At 36.8% G+C, this 21,098-nt stretch overlaps 1 protein-coding gene across 14 annotated transcripts in view; it reads right to left on the bottom strand.

Moving 5' to 3' along the window:
• Scalloped (TEA domain transcription factor 1 homolog scalloped) overlaps nt 1-21,098 on the bottom strand; it is a 157,810-nt gene that overhangs the window by 5,222 nt on the left and 131,490 nt on the right. For 13 of the 14 annotated variants that reach the window (XM_083098934.1, XM_083098939.1, XM_083098946.1 and 10 more), the window contains 5 exons: nt 9,276-9,406; nt 3,391-3,543; nt 1,061-1,276; nt 491-720; nt 186-420 (listed from right to left, as the gene is read on the bottom strand). In XM_083098934.1, the coding sequence (XP_082955060.1) occupies nt 186-420; nt 491-720; nt 1,061-1,276; nt 3,391-3,543; nt 9,276-9,406 (965 nt within the window). The remainder of the gene's footprint in view (nt 1-185; nt 421-490; nt 721-1,060; nt 1,277-3,390; nt 3,544-9,275; nt 9,407-21,098) is intronic. The other variant, XM_083098949.1, reaches the window with a different exon arrangement.

The raw sequence follows: 21,098 nt of genomic DNA, 5'->3' as shown, positions 1-21,098 counted from the left end.
AAAATTCAAAGGTATATTTTGACGCACATGCAATCTGATTTTAAAAAATGAATAAATAAATATATAAATTAGTAGGCCTGATTGACCTGCATTGACCATGACTTAGTATTTTAAACGGGTTTAACTATCAATTTAAAGATTTAAAGGATATTATAAGGATTAACATGACAATAATGTCAACACACCTGGAGGATGGTGAAGTTCTCGAGAACGCTGTTCATCATGTACTTCTCTGGCAGGTGCTTCAGTTTGTGGATGAAATTAATCATATACTCGCACATAGGTGAACGGCTAATACGGTAGACGAACCTGCCATTTTCAAACCTGGCATACTCCGTTTCCACCTTTTCCACCACCTGCTTTCCAAATGAGCACACTTTCGTCGAACACGTTATCGTCATGTTCTCGTTGCTCTCATATCTATCATAATACAAAATACATAAATATCATGTCGAACTAGAGTCATATAAACGACGAACAAGTTACTCACTGGCTCGTGACGCCATAGAATGCTCCAGATTCGTCTTGGATGTTACTATTGAGATCAGCCCAAAATTTAACGAGGAAGAAAGCTGCCTGTGGTCCTTTTTCGTAAAGTTCCTTGAGACCGCCCTTCTTTTCGGGAAATTTGTCGTATATCTGTTTAACATCGACCGCTTCCAGCAGCGGATCCGCGTAAGTCGCGGAACCTCCTATATGGACGAATAGGTGTTTGTGGTACTAAAAAAAGAGAGAAATTTATTCGTATAAGACGTTTATCGTAATTCGATTGTATCAACATCAACTATCTGAAAACTGAGCGACAAATATTTTACCGATATTGTAATTAATCGGAGCAACGACTTTTGTGATGTAGAATCATCATTTACAGCTCGAGTCTTTAATTGAATCATTTAAAATTAATTTCTCACAATTTTTTACTACCTCTCATATTTTTCATCGGATGCCAATATATTCTTGAAAAGATAATTTTTTGAAATTTTCTAAGAGATAATAAATTTCATTAAGATAATAGATTATATTATTACATTATTACTTAAGCACTATAGGCACTACTCACAATGTCCTGATCTCTTTGCTGCTCCATGTAGGCCGAGAACTCGACGAGCCTGAGTTTGTGAGTCGCGATGGCGCGTCCTTCCCATGGCGGTGGAGGTTGTGCCTGGACTATGTCACCGCTCGAAACTGCCGTCGCCGGTTTCCCGGTGTAAGCAGGTTGAGGGAACGGTTTGACATCCTGGGACGTTCCAGGCTGTAGGCCTGGTTGCCAAAATTGCTGAAAATATTTAAGCGAGTTTAAGCGACACATTAATGATTAAGAATTAAACGATTTCCACGCGTTTGATGTTCATTAATAATGATTCGTTTATTACTATTTGATTAATATTAAATAATTGATGTTATCAAATTTTTTGTAACGTCAAATCTGTGAATAGCAATACGATTATACTATAATCGCATTAACATTAATAAAAAAGAAATAAATTTAATATTTTGAGAGAACTTAAATATTTTCAGAATTTTCTTGAATAAATAATTGCATTAGGTATAATTTATATATAAATGTATCATATAAATATTATTTTTTTCTTATATATGTTTTATAACATATAAATATCACGATTTCTTTCGATAACAAACGAAGAGTTCATAAAATCCTCTTGTTTTAAGCCATCGAGCCGTTGGGCGAGGAACGAGCGATAGGAAATGAAATCAACGAACACAAGTAGTAAAGAGCAACAACAACACAACAACAAAATACTAATCGTGTTATTATGTAAAAAGAAAAAAGTGAAACATTTGATAAACCACAACGACATTTCTCGTTATGCACATATATCCAAAATGTATACACATGTATGTATGTTAGCATATACATGTGTGTGTGTGTGTGTATGTTGCCTAGATGATAGATATATATAAGATTAGAGCGATGGACAAATATTCAACAATACACAACAAGGGCCCCCAGGGGCAATGTAGCAGCAATAGAGAGCAGGGGGGATGTCACTTTTGCGAGGGATGGTTAGTTTTTGATGCAAAAGCCTTCGCGCGATGAAGAAAAGAAAGTTTTCGTAGTTGATGTTACAGAAACACACTTTTCTTCCATCATTTGTTCTTGCTCTTTCTTAATCAGAGATACGAATAAAAAACATGAAAGAACAAAACAGTGAAAAAGCAAAAATATAATTGAAAAAGAGATGAGAAAGCTAATTTTTTCTTACTATTTATAATAATCGATATTATTTTTTTTCTTTTCTTTTTTATACGATAGACAAAATAAAAACAACGCAGTTAAAATCTGATCCAGAAATCTAAAAGTATTTTCAAATTTAAGACAAGGAATTGTTTTAATTTTTCTTTTTACAAAGAGAAAGTAATGCATTGTTTCAGCAATATAAATAACTTCAATCTATTTAAGCTAAAAATTATATATTATTATACAACTATTATCTTGTATGTAAGAGTTAATGCTGAATATCTTTATCGAGGTCAAACAGTTTATCAATGTACGTTGTTTCTATGAATGCAACATTGTTAAGTCAGCGTCATTCGCTACAATTCTTCTGTAACGCATCATTTTAATCACACGGTACTATCTCAAACTCTCGTGAAAAGCATAAAAAATTGATTGTCAGTCGGCAAACCACACGGTACTGATCGCCTTTAATTGGCGAATTAGTTATTGGGCGAAGCGGTTAAAAACAAGTCATGAATTTCAAAAGAAAAAGCCAAATCGGTAATATTGATAACAAAAATAAAATATCCTCAAAGACGACGAGACATTTTATGTCTTGCATTTTCATCTGTTGATGAGTGATATCACTTAAACTCAAAATGTGATTTCTCTCCCCGATGCATGGCAGTATTTTAAAGATATATCATTTATTAGTCACTGATATCACAAAATGCGTTCCTGTTCTTTTTATTTGAATAAATGATAACTTACTTATATCAATTCTTTCGCTATTATAAATTCGCTTTTATCTTTTCATTAAAAATTAATTTTACTTTTTAAAATCAATTTCGAAATTATCTCATATTAGAAAATATTCCTGAAATGCAGTTTCATGAAGTGAATTCAGAGTTTCATAAGTGTAATAGATCTTTGATGATAATAACGAGTTCAATGCGTTCTTCAGCACTTAATACATCGATCCAAAAAGAATTCATACAATAAAGCAGAAGAAATCGAAATTGCTTGTTTCACTTAAAAATGACTCCATCATATGAAACATGTATCACAGTGATTAACTTAATTACTCTGTACTTCACGGCGTCTCGTCGTCTCACCCTAAAGCTCGTGGCTCTCTTGAAAAGAAAAAGACCGATAAAAAAAAGGAAAAAAAAATCTCAAGGGGTTCCTTCTTTTCCGATATCAGGACTTACCGCTCCGGGAAAGGAGGCAGGGGTGGAAGCAAGGGCAAGGGGCCCCACGAGAGCGGGGGGCATCTTGTTGTGTATCGCACTTCCAGCTGATACTATCTGGGCGCTCGACATGCTCGACATTGTCTGGAGTGCCTTCTCCTTGGCGGCATGATCCTGACAAATTTTCAGACCGATTACCGGACGAAATAGTATCATATTATCGATATCTGCTTGTATTCTTTTTTTAATTTTAAGCACTATGTCGAAAAGTCGTCGAGGCTAGATGGATTCTAGAATGGTCCATTAATATAAGTTGTTCTTCAGAATTTGCTACGACAAATTTTAACAACAGATTTGATATGTTTTTTAGCAAACAAATATTTCGATGAAAATCGAAAGGCAATTTTTTAATGCAATCCTTGAAATTGCGAACATAGTTAAAATTTTGAGAAAGCAAGCTTATCTTGCGATAAGCTTTTCATTTTTAAATTATTTATAAATAAAAAAACAATTAATGTGTTGCTAAATTGATTAAAAATAAATCGACCTCAAATTGGTAAGAGAATATATCGTTTAATTTTTAAGATACAATTATATTTAAATTAATATTTTAATAAAAATTATATATTTTCTATAAATATATAAAATAGCAAATAATAGAATATATAAATATGTATAATTAAAATAGCAAATACAGGAATCAATTCCCGTTTTTATATATAAATATTTAATAGCGTGTCTGATAAATTTTGGTACGCGTTTTTTTTTTATCGTTCACTTCGTGGAGGGACAAACGCAATGTCGATCGAAAAATCGGAGAATTCGCGACATTCGGCACTCGCGATATCAATCAACAGCCGGCAAATAAATTCGTAACATTCTCAATGATGCGAATCAATTTGCCGCTCTCGGACGCGCGATTACCGGCGTCTCTTTTTTTCCTCCCCCACCCGCGATAATTTTTTTTCCCGTTTCTGTCCATCGTGCGTTGCGTCGTATCGTGCGCGATGAAATCGATCGCGATCGCGATCGCGCAGCGCAATTGATTGCAGAAACAAACCGGCGACGGGGACGAGTCCGGTTGCAACAGAAATTCGCGGGAATTCGGCGCGCTTTTATCGGAAAGCCGTCGTTTTAATCAGCGCCCGACCGAAAATCGCTGACGAGGCGAACGAGAGGTGGTTCGTTGCCGTGACGTTCGGAAAATTGCCGTGCCCACCACCATCATCCAATCTCTCCTCGCCGATTCACCCCCGCGCTTATTCGTCTCACCCTCTCGCCCTCGTCCCCACGGGGATTTTCAATTTCGTTCATAAATCCGTAATGGAGGAGTCACTACGAGTGCCGGTCGACCGGAATGAAGCGCCGCCCGCGTAACGATGCGAGCAATAAAGAATTTAGCCGACGGTGCGACCGAAAATCACGGGTTGCATTTTGCTCTCGACGTTGTTTACGCCCCTCGCGTGTTCGCTTCGAAGCACACAAAGAGCTGCCGCCGTTCCTATTATTTACCGGTTTTTCGATCAATCCACAGGTGAATTTTATTTTAAAAAATTAAAAAAATTGTCGATGCGTAAGAATATTGATAGCGTTTCTCCGATTTGAAATAATTGAAAATAGAAGTTTTATCTCTAAACTTTAGAACTTTAAATGAATAATATTAACTTTAGTTAATTTCATGTGAATTTTGCTTAACAATATTTTAATTTAAAACTAGCGATGTATAAAAATTAAGTATTTTGCAAAATATTATATATTTTCGGCTTAAAAATTGGATGTTTAGTTAAAATGCATACATTAAATAAGCATGCAATGAATTAAAAATGAGAAGAATTATAAAAAAAATTTTAATGAAAAAAGATGTTTCTCGTGGACATTTCAATAAACTTCGAATTGAATTAATTTAAAAAATTTCGTATATATTTACTATATAAACAATCGATCTATATGATTTTGGATATATATATTAAGAGATTTTATTTTTTACTTTTAGCATATTATTAATCAGATTTACAATGAAGACAATTATTAATAGACAAGTCCGATAACGCATTTTTGCAATTAACGGATTCTTGCAACGATATTACATGAATAGAGATTTTATTTTATTGAAAAGAATAAAACGATTTTAAAATTATATTTGTGTTTTAATACTATAACTTTCGTCTCTCTCTTCTATAATTTTTATTAAATTCATTGTCGGAGATAGCAACCTTGGATAGAATGTTCAATTATATTTTCTCTTAAATTTCGCAAAAACATCACAACATTATCATGCCTTCCAAAACCACATATATACATACATACATATCGGATGTTCTTCTTAATTAGACTATAATTTAATTTACCGTAATTATTTAATTTTAATTCGAAATACAATCGATGCAACGAATTGGCAGATTAACCGTCGCGTAAGGTCGATTTACAAAGCGGTTTTCAGCCGTGCACGAATTTCACTGGATAGAATGCAATTTTTTATGAATGTTGGATGACATCGATTACCCGCGAAAAGTCCATTTCGCTGTGCGGGCCGTTGTTCACGTTGTGCGGAGCGCGCGCTGAATTTGCAGCAGAAAATCAATTCGGTTAATTGAGAGGGTGCAGTCCGTGTCGCTTTTTTTAATTTCCACCCTTCGTCCCACACGTTGCCGTTTCTCTCTCTCTCTCTCTCTCTCGCGTTCTCTCTCTCTCTCTCTCTCTCTGCCTCTGTCTGTCTCTCTCTCTCTCTCTCTCGCCCTTCATCTCTCGAATACATGCCAGGAATGCAGAGGATTGGGCGGGTAACGGGTTGGACATGTTTATCGACATTCTGAAACGCTGCCCGTTTTTGGGCACCCCCTCCGCGACCCCTTTCTACAACCGCTACAACCCCCGTCTACCGCCCCGTTATCGGGAGTACGTTTACACCGCAACAATTAATTACGCCGTAATGCCCGGTGCAATTATTTCCAAAATAGATAAAACGGCGGACGCGATCTCTCTCGATAAACCATGATAGTCGGTGTAACATCGTTTGATGAGCGGTGAGTGTAAAATTCGCGAGCACAAAAGCTAAATCAAACCCGCGTAAAACCCGCGTAAAACGTATTACGTGTTGTTAACATAAAAGAAAATGACAAATGCGTTGAAAGAAATACAATGGAATTAAAATCGAAAACTCGGGAATATTTATTCAAAGAATATAATATATTTTTATTATACGTCTAGCAGAGAGTAAGTAAAGAAAAGGGTTTAAAGAGGTTGTAAAGAGAATAAACTATATCAGATATAAAATATTTAATTTTTTTTATGAAAAAAGATCACGTATATCGAAGAGAGCCTTTTATTCAATGCTTAATGGGTTATAATTTTAGTTCAATTATGCAAATTTCGAGAAATATAGTTTCGTTTAAATCGAGATATTTTAAAAGACGCAAAATACGCCCAAATTTAAAGAGCATGATTTGCATAAAGAAGTATGGTGCGTTCGAAACATATATACGAACGTCATAATACAAAACTTGTCAGTTCGTGAGAAATTTTTTTCTCTTCCCGGCCGAATAGATCGCGCGATCCGCGACCGCAGGGGGGGCGGGGAGGGACAGCAGCCCCCTTGAGCAACAAACAAAAGCCGCGGCGCGGCGTTTACCCTTCCTGAAAAGCGGAAACCAGAAAATTACGTCACGGCGAACCGTACACCCTACCCGCTACTTTCCTGAATAATGTCCGCGGTATGCGGCCACTGCAGTTGCAGTTGCTGCTGCAGCTGCGGCTGACCATACTCTTAAAAACGGAAACCCGCGCAAGTATTTCATAAATGGCACCGTAACACGGAATTGCGCGCGCGAAAACAGATGACATCTTATTACATGAATGTCGCATATGTAATTAAAATTGTTTGAGGAACGCCGGCGTTTTTTTGAACTTTCCGTGGCTTCTGAAAGTCGAGGCGTATACAATGATATATATAAAAATAATAACAAGAATATAAAAAAAATTAAATATTATTATCATACGCGGAATGAGTTAGATCATAAATTTGTTATTTAAACTTGAGACAATCCTTACGAAAGAGTATTGAGAAACAGCCTCATTTATATTGCAGCACATTGTTTCTAACTAAATCTGGACTCGAAACTCGGTTAAAGTTCACTTGAAATTGAATGAACAATGAAGTTTTGTTATCCATTTGTGTCCTTGAAACTTAGCTCGCGAAAACTTTCATTTTCGATAGCTTGTACTACAGAAAGTATCGATACTTTGAAATTCTTTATCTCGTCTCAAAAAGTATTACTTTCGAAAAGGGCTTTCGATTGTATCGCGAAAATCTCCAATTCTTCACTGAAAATTTTACTAATTAGATCTATATCGGAGAAACGAACTAATACGTTTACGATATAATTTAACGATCCAACTATTTGGTAGTCTCGTCCAGATTGCGCGGAATATCCCGAAAAAAAATTTGATTTATCGTCCTCGATTAAATGCAAGTTTTTCCCTTCGAACGAGAATTTTACCGGAGTGTTGCATGCAATCGCACGGTTAATTTACACGCTCGGCTTGTTTTTCCACTTTTTTCTATTTCCGAATATTGACCGATCCTGTATAAACACAATACTCTCTATTTCTCTGTCTCTCTTTCCCCTCTCTCCCTCCTTTCCTCCCTCTTGCTCTCTTTCGTGCATTCTGTCTCCCGCTATTTTACTGCCCATCGGCGAAATGGAGGCACCAGCGATTGCACCGCTGTGCTTTGATTTATTAACCGGCGCGCAATTGTTCGCGAATCGCTTTAATAATTCAGCTGTTGATTAAACGGGGCTGGGTTCATTTTTACGCGTGATTTATCCCGCGGCAATACTCCTCTCGATATGCGTGTCCCTCCCTCTCGTCGAAAATGATTCCGCAGCGGCTATCACCCGTTAATGCTCGCACATCGCCGCGCGATCGAGATTTAATATTATCGCTACTACTATCCGTACGTAGGATTCTGCGAGGTAGAAAATGCGGAATACAACAGAATTCCGATTACCCCGACGTCGAGCGATTCGATCGAATGTTTGATTGTTGAAAAGAATTGTTCATATATAAAGAAATACATACAAATCCTTTAAATACAATATTCTCGAATCCTGAATCTCGTAAAAAATTCAGATGAAAAATGATTATACAGAAAAGAAAATATCCTGCAAAAATACACTCAAGTTATCGAATTATATAATCAAAATTATATTTCAAAATTATCAAAATTATATTCTCTAGTTTTTTTTTAATGCGCGATATTTTTCTCTTATCTTTTAGATATTTCTGAAATAATCCAGAAGTCAACATGAAACAATCTGTCATTCTTTGATGACAGAAGTTTATTTCATTTTATTAATGCAATGTCATGTAATAAATTTCACGATATGTATAATTATTTTAACGCTTTTTAAATTTTTTTATATACTAAACAAATTTAATATATATCGGCTATACTTTAAAAGAAAAATGAAAGTTTGCATTCATAAGATTGAAATATCAATTCAACGCATCACGTTTACATGAGCGTGTTTAAGCGTGCAATATTTTATTGAATATATTATCAAACAATGCGATGTGTTATCAAGTATTATAATATTGTTAAATAAATCATCACATATAATCGTATTTATTTCACATTTCATTATCATAATAATGCGTCATGTTAAACCGCCGCTGTCGTGTAATTTATTTCGGTAATCATAGAATATCGCGTTCATACAAATAATATAATTTAAATCGTTTGCACAAAAAGAATAAATTAATTGATTGTCCCTTCACGAAAGAGGCAAGATACACGATCGAGTCGCGCGACATCGGACTCGATGTATTATTGAAAAGCCTTAAGAAAAACAATAGATAAAATAATGAACGCTGATTGAGAAATATATACATGTCGCAATACTTACCACTTTGAGTTTTGCCTGTATTTCCCGGAGTTTTCTTCTCGCGAGAACCTGTATATGCGAAGATACTTGTTTTCGCGTTCTCGTCTTACCGGTCCTCAATTTGATATAACGGGCGATCAGCTCGTTGCGACCTGCAACACAATCAATTATGTATCAGATTAAAGTTCATTATTGATATCGTTGCTAAAATAAATTGCATACAGTCAGGCGCAATATTCTTTTGCAAAAACAAAAAAAAAGAAATTTGCAACACGAATGATTAGAAAAAGTTCTATTACCTTTGTCCAGTTTTTTTGGCTACATTTTTGCGTAAATGAAATATCTTATTATACAATATAAATTATAAAAAACAAAAAAAGGAAAATTTAAATTATTAAATATATCGTTCCGTCTTGACAAAGAAAGAAAAGTAAATGTAAATCGATAATTAAACAATTTATTTCGCTTTTTCTCATATTAAAAAATATAAGTTTATTATTATTTTTATTTGAATTGCTTTATTTATTTTCTGTCTATAATCCAGAAAAGTAATTATAAGAAAAATAATTATACACACTGTATAAAAATGTATCTATTAAATAATTATTTAACAAACATATAATTAAACATGAATCTTTGATAGAATGTAATGTAAATTAATTTATTACATAATCATCTAAATAAATAAAAGTTTATTCTTCGCAATTAAGGAAAGTCATACAGGTTCTTAATCTATTAATATTTAATCATGATTCATTAAGTAATGTTTATAAATAAATGTAATGATGTTTGAAAAATATGATGTTATACATTTTTATTTCATACATTATTTTAAAAGTCCAAACAAATTAACCATTAGAGATAGAATCAATGCTTTTATAATTAATAATAATCAAGAAATCGACTCTTCCGTAAGAATGAGCTTTCGCAAAACACTATCTGACTTTTCAAATCACTTAAATCCGTTTCTTTTCCTCGCTATTTGTCTGTTTTCCCTTCTCCCGAGTCGTTTTCACCAAAAAAAAACCTGGACGCTTCAATAAATTCTGATTTCCTCGCCGGGAATGGAAACAAATAATCGCAGTATCCGCAGAAGCGTCAGGATCGGTCCTAGGAAATTAAAGCTCCGTGACGAAGATTGCATTCTCGCGAATCTCGGATGGAGTTCTCACGGGAATTCCTTCTAGAATTGACGAGAAGCAGATCGAACGAATTCAAACAAACTCTCGAGCAACCGCTCGAAATAGGCTTTGAGAGAGTTGCCTCGCAGAAGCGTCAGATAAAATGCGCTTTAAAACAGAGTCGAACCAATCATCGACGTATTTAAATCAAGCGATTGCATTTTAGACTGGAAGTTATATATCTTGTCAGACTTCTCGTCCCCGGTTGGTTCTTGCTCTTTAGAGATTTATTATATTATCGTACTTGAAAATGCAATGACATTTAACGGCTATTACGGTCTCTGTGTAAAATATGCAGACAATTATATAGGAAATAGATTTATAAATTTGTAATCGGAATTATTAACGCAAATGTGCCTTAATTTCTTTCTTGAGTGATTTTACGGATTTTTACAATGATGCAATATCTCTTTTACATTAACATTTCGGGCACAATAATATAATATAATGAAAAGTAGTAATTTATAAAAATATACAGTACACAATATCGACAAAAACAAGTAGGTAATTAAAAGCACGAGCGCACTAATCGCACGATTCACCTCGTGACAGATGATACAGATTGTCTCGACAACAACGCGGAGGATGCTAAATGACGAACAATTTACGGGATCGCGCGAAAAAGAGCAGCTTCACCACCGCGCGAAAACTATTTCGCGCAAAACTCGCGGCTAAATTTAGCGGGTGATAAAGCGCGCTCGTCATAAATTCTAATTAGCGGGAGAGTGCGCGAGAAAGTGCGCTCTAAAGCGTCGGTTTGGCGACTCAATCCGACGGATATCCGCGCGAAATTACGCGGCCGCGTAATTCGCGACTCGGCACGATAACGAGCGTAATAAATCGTAATGAGTCGAAGCGAGCGGGAAACGAGGCGGGAGAAATGTCATTCCGTGAGATGGGACGGAGGACGAGGCGAGACGACACGAGAGAGAGAGAGAAAGAGAGAGACGGAATGCTTTCATTCGATTCGCGCGCTTATAAACACGTGGATATAAACCGTTCGCGAAATTGTCGATAACGAGAGACGGATTTCCAAACTCGAGTGAAAGGAATCGAGAATCAATTCGAATGCGGGGGGAGAGGATGGCATTCAGATTTCATCGTGCCCCGATGAAAACCCAACGGCCTCCGTCGACTTTAACAACACGAATGTTCCATTTGCACGCTCCGTTCCGTTTTTTATATAACAATGCATCGCGCATGTACATGGTATGTATGTGTATGTATGAGAGAGAGAGACTAGAATGTTTTGTTTTAATGTGAATCTCGTGTATCAAGAGTCATGAAAATGTCAAAGAGTGCGACAATATAAAATTTCTGAAAGGTCTTTGGAGGACTAATCTCTAAATGCGCGATTCCTTTTGTGCAGATTGTGAAATTAAAAAAGAAATGAAATGCACACAGATACAGATTCTACAATATATTAATTATTATTAAATATTGATGAACGGTTGTATCTATATAGATTTTAATTTTCTATGTGTGTGTTTTAAAAAAAGGCAATATCTGCGAATATTTCTGACTTAATTAATTTGTTTGTTACTTTTTAATTTTATGATGCTCGTTTTGTGAATGTTACAAAAAAAAAACAAATAAATATTAAATAATTTGAATTACAATAATTTTATAGTAACACGATATCCACAAAGTGCATTTTAAAAGTAAGAATCATCTCTAATAAACAGAAATTCAGAAGGGGAGAAGATCCTCTTCTGAATTATTTTTGCCTGGACTTTAATCGCGGAACTGCCATAACGTTAACTATCAGTGCGCTACGCGTTGAATGTTCAACGGTCAATATACGATGACAAATGCAATATAACTCCGTGCGACGAAACAAAAGAATTGTAGATTGGAGTCTTTGCGGGGGAGTTTCTTTGCTTTCGATGAATTGATTTCCGACCGATTGGACCGTGTAAATGGCGCTCTATGCGCCACCTTATCGCCGCTTAGATTTCACAGCCGTTAAGGTTTTACGGTCGCCGGTGACCGTAAAACCGGCGCCAGACGGCATCAAACGTGTCGTAATTGAAATAACGTTTAACCGTACGGTAAGCAGAATCACGCCAGAGTACTTTGATTCCGGCGGATAAGCTCACGAGACGCGACGATGCCAGACGCATAGAATCCTAACGACAGCATGGGACACTTTGAGATCGTACGTTGATCACACACGAACGTGAACGATTCGAGTTCCTTATACAGAGGAAGTTGTGCACTCTGTTAAAAATCACGCGTCTTACGTTGTCGATTTTAAATTCTCGTCGGATGAAAAAGTTCTTTAATCGCGATATTCGGATGGTGAATAATATTTGGGTCTTTTCAAGATACATTAAATCAAATATACCTCTCTTAAACGCCTATGACATCATCGCGAGATTAATTATAGATTCGTATCGATTATCGAAGTACGTGCGTATTTTGGCGGGAAACAAAAAGGACTAAAAATCGCGATATCCTGGCACGACTTGCCGCTTTCACCGGTAAATAAATTATTTCCCCTATAAATCTCCAAGTTTCGCGGAAAGTTTCGAGAGAGATTACCGTCTTGCTTCTTGCGGAAAGACTCGATTAAGAGTTGGTGGTGAACATGGCTCGCTAAATGATTCATCGATTACTCGAGCGAGAGGAGCGATGCAATACGTCGAGGACAAACACGGGGACGAAGTGAAACGCCGAATCTTCTTTTTTGCATTGCAAATCGCAAGTCGGACAAAATTACGTGCATTCGTCTTCGTCCCGGGCTCTGCAGGCAACGGTAGTAACGAATATCGTTCCCGCATTGCCAAGTTCGTCGAGTGCACAGACATTGTTCGTAATATAAGCGCGCAATCGATCGAAGTCCTCTTATTTATGTCGCCGCTATGACGGTAGATCGTGACCACGATTACTGCGAAGTTAAAAATACGAGGTACAGACACGGAGAAATTGAATTACTCCAACTGTGCAGACTTTGTAATAAATAACTGACCACGCGTCACTTGTGCCAATTTTGGAAAAAATATCGCGCTCGATTTTCGGACGTAAATTTAAAAAAACAAAAAGGAATAAATCTCTTTTTCTTTTTAAGTATCAATGACGAAGGTGAGAAACGTGGTCAAAGATATTCGTGCTTGATTAAAAAACTTGATTCGTAAGATTAAACTAGTTTGATGGGTCTCAAGTCGATCACAATGAGCACTTCTCTACCTTTTCTTCTACACCCGCTGCGGAAATGATATGCAGCATGGAAAAGAATTCGGGTAACGTTTTGCTCGAGCGTTTCTACGGTTTCGCGGAAATTCGGAAATCTGTTCGCATCCGCCGCGAATCTTTCGCAGGAAGCTGCGATATCCTGGCGGAGATTACGAGGATCTATGAGGATATGCTGTCTTCGTTGGATAGTAACGTAGGAGAGGGAGGAGGGAGAGATGTGCAAGAGTCAGGCGGAAGGGGGTATAACGGGAAGATGGGAGGGAGAGGCGGTACGGAGAAGCATCGAGAGGAAAATATTCGAGATTCCAGGGGAACCGCGTGATGACTCAATTTCGCAAAGACCGTTAAATGGCCCGCTATGAACCATGCGCCACCGCCGGCCGCGTTCCTTCTCTGTTTTTGAAGGCCGAACATTCTTCGCAGGGGGTCGGTTATGCCGGCTTAGGTATCTCTTCATAGAACCGACTACAAAGAAGAGCTCCCTGTTCATTTGACTTTTCTTATCTCGCGTCGATCGATGATTCTTACGAATCATCGTTGCACGTGTTACTTAATTACAAATCGAGCTTGACGTGCTCTTTCGAATCTGATTAATCTCCTTATCTTTGAAAACATGCAATATGCATACTATAATGCATGCAATATGCATACTATAATGTAAAGCATATATAATGAGACTAAATAGTCTAGAATAGTATTAAAAAAATTATTGATATCTCGTTTATGATACTCGTGTTTATTTAATTAATAAGTAAAATAATTGTATAAGAAATGATAAAATAGTTATATTAATTAAATAATATTGATTGATGTTTGTAATATGTGTTATGTCACAAGAGATTCAAAAACATATTCCTTGATAAATTTTGATCAATAACAAAATTTCACTACTTCCTTAATTTCAAACAATATTTGTTTTAATTCAATCTTGATCTTCAGCTTTTATCAAGATGCAATTTTAATAAAATGTTCCTTTATGTAATCTAACATCGACAATTAAGTGTTTTCATTTTCCATTGTTGGCTATTATCGAGTACAATCTCGTCTTTTTCGGCATCTACCTGTGCAAGCTTAGAAGCAATTTATTATCAAAGAAGGTAAGGCCCTTTTTTCACAAAGGGAGAAGCGTCGGATGACGAGGGTAGAAAAGGGGAACATGTAAGAGCTGTGCCCGAGGCACTTCTTCCCCACTTCAAGCCGAAGCGAAGATCGATCATTGCCCGAGCATGTAGATGAGATCGAGATCAGCGATCGACATCGGATGTACAAGACGGAGTGAGACGAAAGCAGCCGAACGAGAGAAAAGGAAAAAGTGGATGGAAAAGAGGAAGAGAGAAAGGCAGAGAGAAATAGAGAGAGGGATTGCTAGATGCGCGACGCGACGAGCAATCAACGTAAATCACTTGGCTGATGCTCAATTTAACAAGAAGGGCCATTATGATCACGAACTCGAAGTAACGAGCGCAAGGATCCCTCTCTCTCTCTCTCTCTCTCTTCCTCTCTTGTTCCTTTATTTATAGCAAAGTGTATAAACTATCTACGATCCTGAGTAAGAAGATACAGTTTGTTGCACATACGTAACGCTATTTTAAGAAGCCCCCAGGCATTATTACCAGCTGATTGGAAATGACGGCAAGAAGTTTACGCGAAAGAAATATGTCCCATTACAGGCTCGTTAACGAAACGTGAAGCAACGCGCGATTTCTCACCAAGAGGAGAATTCGGCGACACACGTGTTCCGCTAATTAACACATCTGTTTGCAATTTTTAGATGTTATATTGCAAAATCAATTTGTGTACCAAATAGCTCGTCATTAATCACGCTACGAGCGTCCGCGCTCATCGGTTAAAATATTATTCTCTCCTGACACACAGCGATTATGTATATAAATCACCTGCTTATAAATAATTTTATTCGTCTTTATTCTTATCAGCATACATTAGCATTTAAAAATAAATGGTTAAATGCTCATTATGTAAATGCTATTTATTTGCTAATTCAATTTAAATTTTTTCCTTTTTTCACGTGATTAATTGCATTAGCTTGTATTTGGATAAATCATTTTGTAGCATAGATGGGAAAACTATTTCAAACTGACATCGTAACAGCATCGTAAACACATTGTATTCCCGGAGATGACGTTATAAAGGCCAGCGTGCGGTCAGTGTGCGGCTCATTAACTATATTAGATTTAGTGATCATCGTTAAACCGTGCTTCGATATAAATCTCCAGCCGTTAGATTGGTATCTGCTGAGTTATTATATAACGGAGAAATATGCGTGGTCACGATGGACTTTTCTGTAAAATTAAATAGAGACGAAGGGAGCTATGCAACATGAAATTATTATATATTCATAAAATGTTTTGACAGATATGTTTTTGCTATTTCGCTTATTAATATATCTTTTATCTTTCATATATACTTAATCGGTATTTAGCGATTAAAAATTGCTAGATAAGATATGCAAAGTCTTGATTATTAAAATTTATAAATTCTGATTGATGTAAATGTGTTTTCCACATCATTTCGAATAAATTAAACAAATACATCTTCTGACTGGATAAATTTCTGATAAAGTGCCATTACATCGTAATATCATTTATTTCAATTATATAATCAAATATATATATTTAATTTGATTAAATAGCTACTTCCACTTTTTTACTCGTCAAATTATCGATTAAATTTCCCGATTAACATAAATATAACCATCAGTCAATTAATTTTCGTATTTCCTCTCGAGCATTTCCACAAGTTCCAGCCTCTCGACAGTCTTATTTTCTATGGGATTCTTGCGTTATCGAGCAGAGCTGCAAATTGTGCAGCTACGAGCTGCAATAACGGAGGGCACTCGCTCGAACGACCTTGGTGCTCGGTTGACGTCGTCGAGAGGGATCGCTTTTGACATGTCGAGGGCCCGAGAGGCTCACCAATGGTCCTCGGGGTATCCTGGACTTTACCACGAAGCACCGTCGCTAATCGATGGTTCACAAACAGTGCGCCTCATACCGGTCCTTCAACCAGCGAAGTGCGTTTAAGCTCGTTTGGTCAATTAGCAATTACCGAACACACCGCGACCTCGAGGGATAAGCACTCGAAAAGCTTCTTGAACCATATTCACACCGGTTAGATTGCCGAAAATATTTCCGGATCAGAGAATCTCGCATACTTTTATTTAAAAAAAAATTTCTTTAGTCTCTTTGAAAATAATATCTCGATCTTTTTGGAAAAATTATAAAATATTCTATAAACTTGTAAAATGGTTAATATTTATGTATTATATTTTCAATGTTTCATACTTTCTGAAAAATTCTAACATCAAAAAATAAATTTACAACCGCTTTAAAAAATTTTGAAAAATGTGAGCTGTCAGATGACATTAAAACAAGCATAAATTACGTACTTAATGAGAAAGCCAAGTATTTTATGATAGGCGAATGAGAGAAAAGAAAATTTAAAATTTTTCTGAAGAATTTGGATAATGAAATGTTACAGCCTATTAAACATCTGAAATTATAACTAATGTCATTATTTGTTCGATGTCTTAAAACATTAATACAATTCTAGAACTTGCTTTGAAATTTTCTTTGTTTTGAAAGAAGCAATATGCGGCAACTTTTCTCAAACATTCGTAAGGGCAGCGAAGGAAGTCGTCACTTATCTGATCGCGCGAAGAACGAGAAAGTCGAGCTACTCCTGCGTGGCCTCGAAAGGCACCCTAAAAAGCTATATGGGCGTGTATACTTTCGAGGCGAAAACGCGAAGGGGGAGACAAAAGTCGGAGAGGTTGGGAAGTCGATAAGTGTCCTTGCGCTCGAAGAAGGATCCCCTCGCATCTTGACACGGTGACCCCCACCCTGACGACCTCGACAAACTCCTACTACTACAAGTCTACTACAACACCACTACTATTACCGCTACTACTACTACTATTACTACTACCATCGGGCAAACCCCGCAACCCAGTGCCTTCTTCTTATCATCCCTGGGCGCCATTCCATCCATCTTCCTTTCTTTCCATTTTCTTCGGCGCTACAGCCACTACTACTATCCTCAACATCGCCACCGACACACCAAGAGCGAGAAAGAGAGAGAGAGAGAGGGAGAGAGAGATTCGCTGGCATGGCACCACCATACCAGGATCTGTCGGCACAACCCGCCCTCGCCTCCTTCTCCACTTCCGCGCCCCGTATACTCGCTCCCTTTCCGGGACCCGTATCACCCCTTCCCCCCGCCGACCCTCATCCCCGACTCCACCTCATGCTCTGTTCACTAATTGCACATTCTTCGCATAGTTTCGCCATCCCCGTCCCCTCGCCAACCCTCTCCTCGAGAGTAGAGAGAGGTCGAAGGAGGGAGGGGAGGGATAGCAAGCCCTCGGCACACAACTACCGCCTGTGTGTGTCTCTCTCTATCTCTCTCCCTATTCCGTCTCCCTACCCTCTTCTCTCCCTTTACGACCTTCCGTCTTCTTCCCTCCTCGTCAACTCACATGTACCTTGTACTATATGCCTCCCTTCCCCTCGGCGTACGTCCTTGTCGACCCGTTTCACCTTGTAGCCTCCTCGCACACCGCTACTTCCAACCCTCGCACGAGCATCTTCCTTTCTACTTTCGTGTTCCGTTAACTCAGTGAGTCTTTCCTCGCTCTCTCATGCGTATTTGTGTGCGTGCTCGCCAGAGAGACATGTATTAGTGCGCGCAAGTAGGCGTGATTTTCTTCAGAGTTCGTGAAGTCGAATTCTACAACAATCCCATGGAAGCAGCCGGTTGCGCGCGCGAGCTTCGTGCATCTTACGTCACTACTAGGCTATATATAATACAAATATGCGGATAAATGCCGAGAACAAAATTTGCGTTTTACGTAAAAAGCATATAGGTTAAAAAAATCGTGATATAAATCCTTATTATACTCTTTAAGTGTAAATTTCACATGTTAAAACGCGAGAAAAGATATTTTAAACATATCTGAAAAATATATTTTAAACAAACAACTTGAGTAATTTTAAAGACAACTTTCTAATTATCCCAAATTTTGTATCTTTCGATATCTAATGAATCAAATAAATTTAAATTTTTCTTGGTTTTTTGCAAAATATATTTATAAAGATTTAGAGAAAAAAATTATGCCGAGTGTTCTTTTGGTTCAATAATGATCTTATAAATAGACTACATGCGAAATTTATTCGCGAGTTCAAAGAATATATTCTTTTTTATCTTTATCATAAAATTGAAGTACTTAATACAATAGCATCATGTTCTTCTTTTTCTCTCGTCCTGAATAATTCATAGCTTCGAGAAATTTTATCGTCATTACATTAAAATTTATTTTATTTTTCTAACAAATATCGCGAGATTTCGAGTTTCAATCAACAAAAATTTTCTCATAAATCTTACTTTTTCAAAAATTAGCGAGTACAAAAATTTTATCATTCGAGATGTAAATATCAAATGCACATCTATCTTTACACTTTAACAGATGTAAATTTATCCTTGCATCGCGATATTGAAAATGATAGACGATTTATTGCAGCCAGTCTCTCTTTTTCTTTTATCTTTTCTCAAAACTTTACAAAGTTCAATAAACAAAAAGCGTAACAGCAGGTGCACACACGAATAGCAAACATATCTATCTTTATGTCGACGGCGTTTTACTGGAGGAAAATTTATTTCCCATTTATACCAGTCTCAAGTTATCCGGTTTTCCTTGCTTCTTCACGATCCTCTATTCAATTTCTGATCGTAAGCCAGCAAAGATGTAAGATCGCACTTAGCTTCGACACGGGGAAGCGAGAGTCACTTAAGCATCACATTTTTATGTTCGAAAGAAAAAAGAAAAACAAGAGAAATTCTTGTGATGTCGAGCAAAAATTCTTATTAATATTAATATTTAGCATCTGTTTTTTTTTTATTTTATATATTTTATATTTTAATATTATAAGAATAAATTAAAAAACTAGATCAAATATTTCCAATAATAAATATTTTAAACGTAACTCTCTTTCTCTTATTTTTAAAAAATAAACATCATTAATTATTATATGCATATATAATATTTATTTTTTTAAATCAATTATCATAATCTTTGAATCTTAAAATGACGTTGAAATACAATCGCAGAATAGATATGTCGAATTGATCATTGACAGGTAATTTCTTTTTCATTTTAATATGCCACTTTGCTCAAGTAATCTCTTAGATAGAAAAGAAATTTCTATATTTAAATTGATTCCTCATTAATTATCTCGTAGTTTATTTTTTTACAAAAATTATGTAAAAAAAGATAAATATTATTTAACAAATATCGACGAGATTGACTTCGATTACAATAAATATACGATAAAGAAATATCTATTTGACACGCGTGAAATGCATGGTATATCCAAACTTGCTTTGAATAAGTTTGATATGTAATCAATGTCGAAGCTTTATCGTCAGACTGCTTTACGCGCAGATTACAACGCTAGGTTACCGTATAAAATATATCTGAAAAATATATCCTGAAGTTGCAACGCGACGGAATCGCATTCACTAAATCCCATTTGCTACTTCTACGCAACGAAAACGAAGAATCGAATCGCGTTGTCGTTTCCTTCCCTTTACGATGCCACCGCGTTGTTGTTTTCGTGCGCAATTTTCATGATATACAGGCGGACGATTTTATCCCGCCGTGGTAGTTTTGCGGACGATGCAGGATACGCCCCGACTCGTATACACACCGGGTGTTCCGAAGAAAATCAAGAATTTCATTTATTCTCTCTCTCTCTCTCTCTCTTTTTCTTTCAACACGTATAAAAATTCGATATAAAAAAAAGATACGTGCAAAATTTGTCAGTTTGTTCTTTTATTTTTTTCGAGAATTTTTTCGTAATATTTTATATTTTAGTATTTCAAATATTTGATAATCTCTCGAACTTCAAGTAAACTGTTTATGAAATTTATACTTTTGATTTATGTAAAGTGAAGACCTTAACATTGCCCAATCTCGATATAAATAATTTTAAAAATTGTAGGAAAATCATACTCAAAGATTATTCTTGTATGTCTGATTTTGGGACACTAGATGTATGAGGCCGCCGGAAGGCAACCCGCTCGTTTCCGAAACCTGCATATCGGCGCGAGCGGTCCTGCAAGGCGCGCTCGTAAAAGGCGCTCGTAAAATGGAAAGGGATTAAAGCACCACCCAGGGTTTCCCTACACATGAGAGGTGGGTGGCGGTGCGTGCGGAGGGAGAGGAGAGAAGGAGAGAAGGAGAAACGGTGAAGGAGAGATGGGTGGGCGACGAATGCCGTGGAGTATATATCCACGGATTTACGAGGACGATAAACGGGATTATACGCCTTCCGTAAACCTTGAAACGATCCTTCGAGTGAGCGCATAGTTTGCGTAAGGGCGATGTTTCTCTCCGTCCTCTCGCTGTACTTCCACCCTCTCCTCCTTCCGCCCTCTTCGCGATCGTATCCCT

The sequence above is a fragment of the Camponotus vicinus genome, unplaced genomic scaffold (assembly GCF_025532165.1).
Source record: "Camponotus vicinus isolate PSW18456_S1 unplaced genomic scaffold, iyCamVici1.0 SCAF_5, whole genome shotgun sequence".
In the NCBI taxonomy this organism is placed as follows: Eukaryota; Metazoa; Arthropoda; class Insecta; order Hymenoptera; family Formicidae; genus Camponotus; species Camponotus vicinus.
The sequence above is the reverse complement of the archived record's forward strand: the minus strand, read 5'-3'. Positions and strand labels throughout refer to the sequence as shown.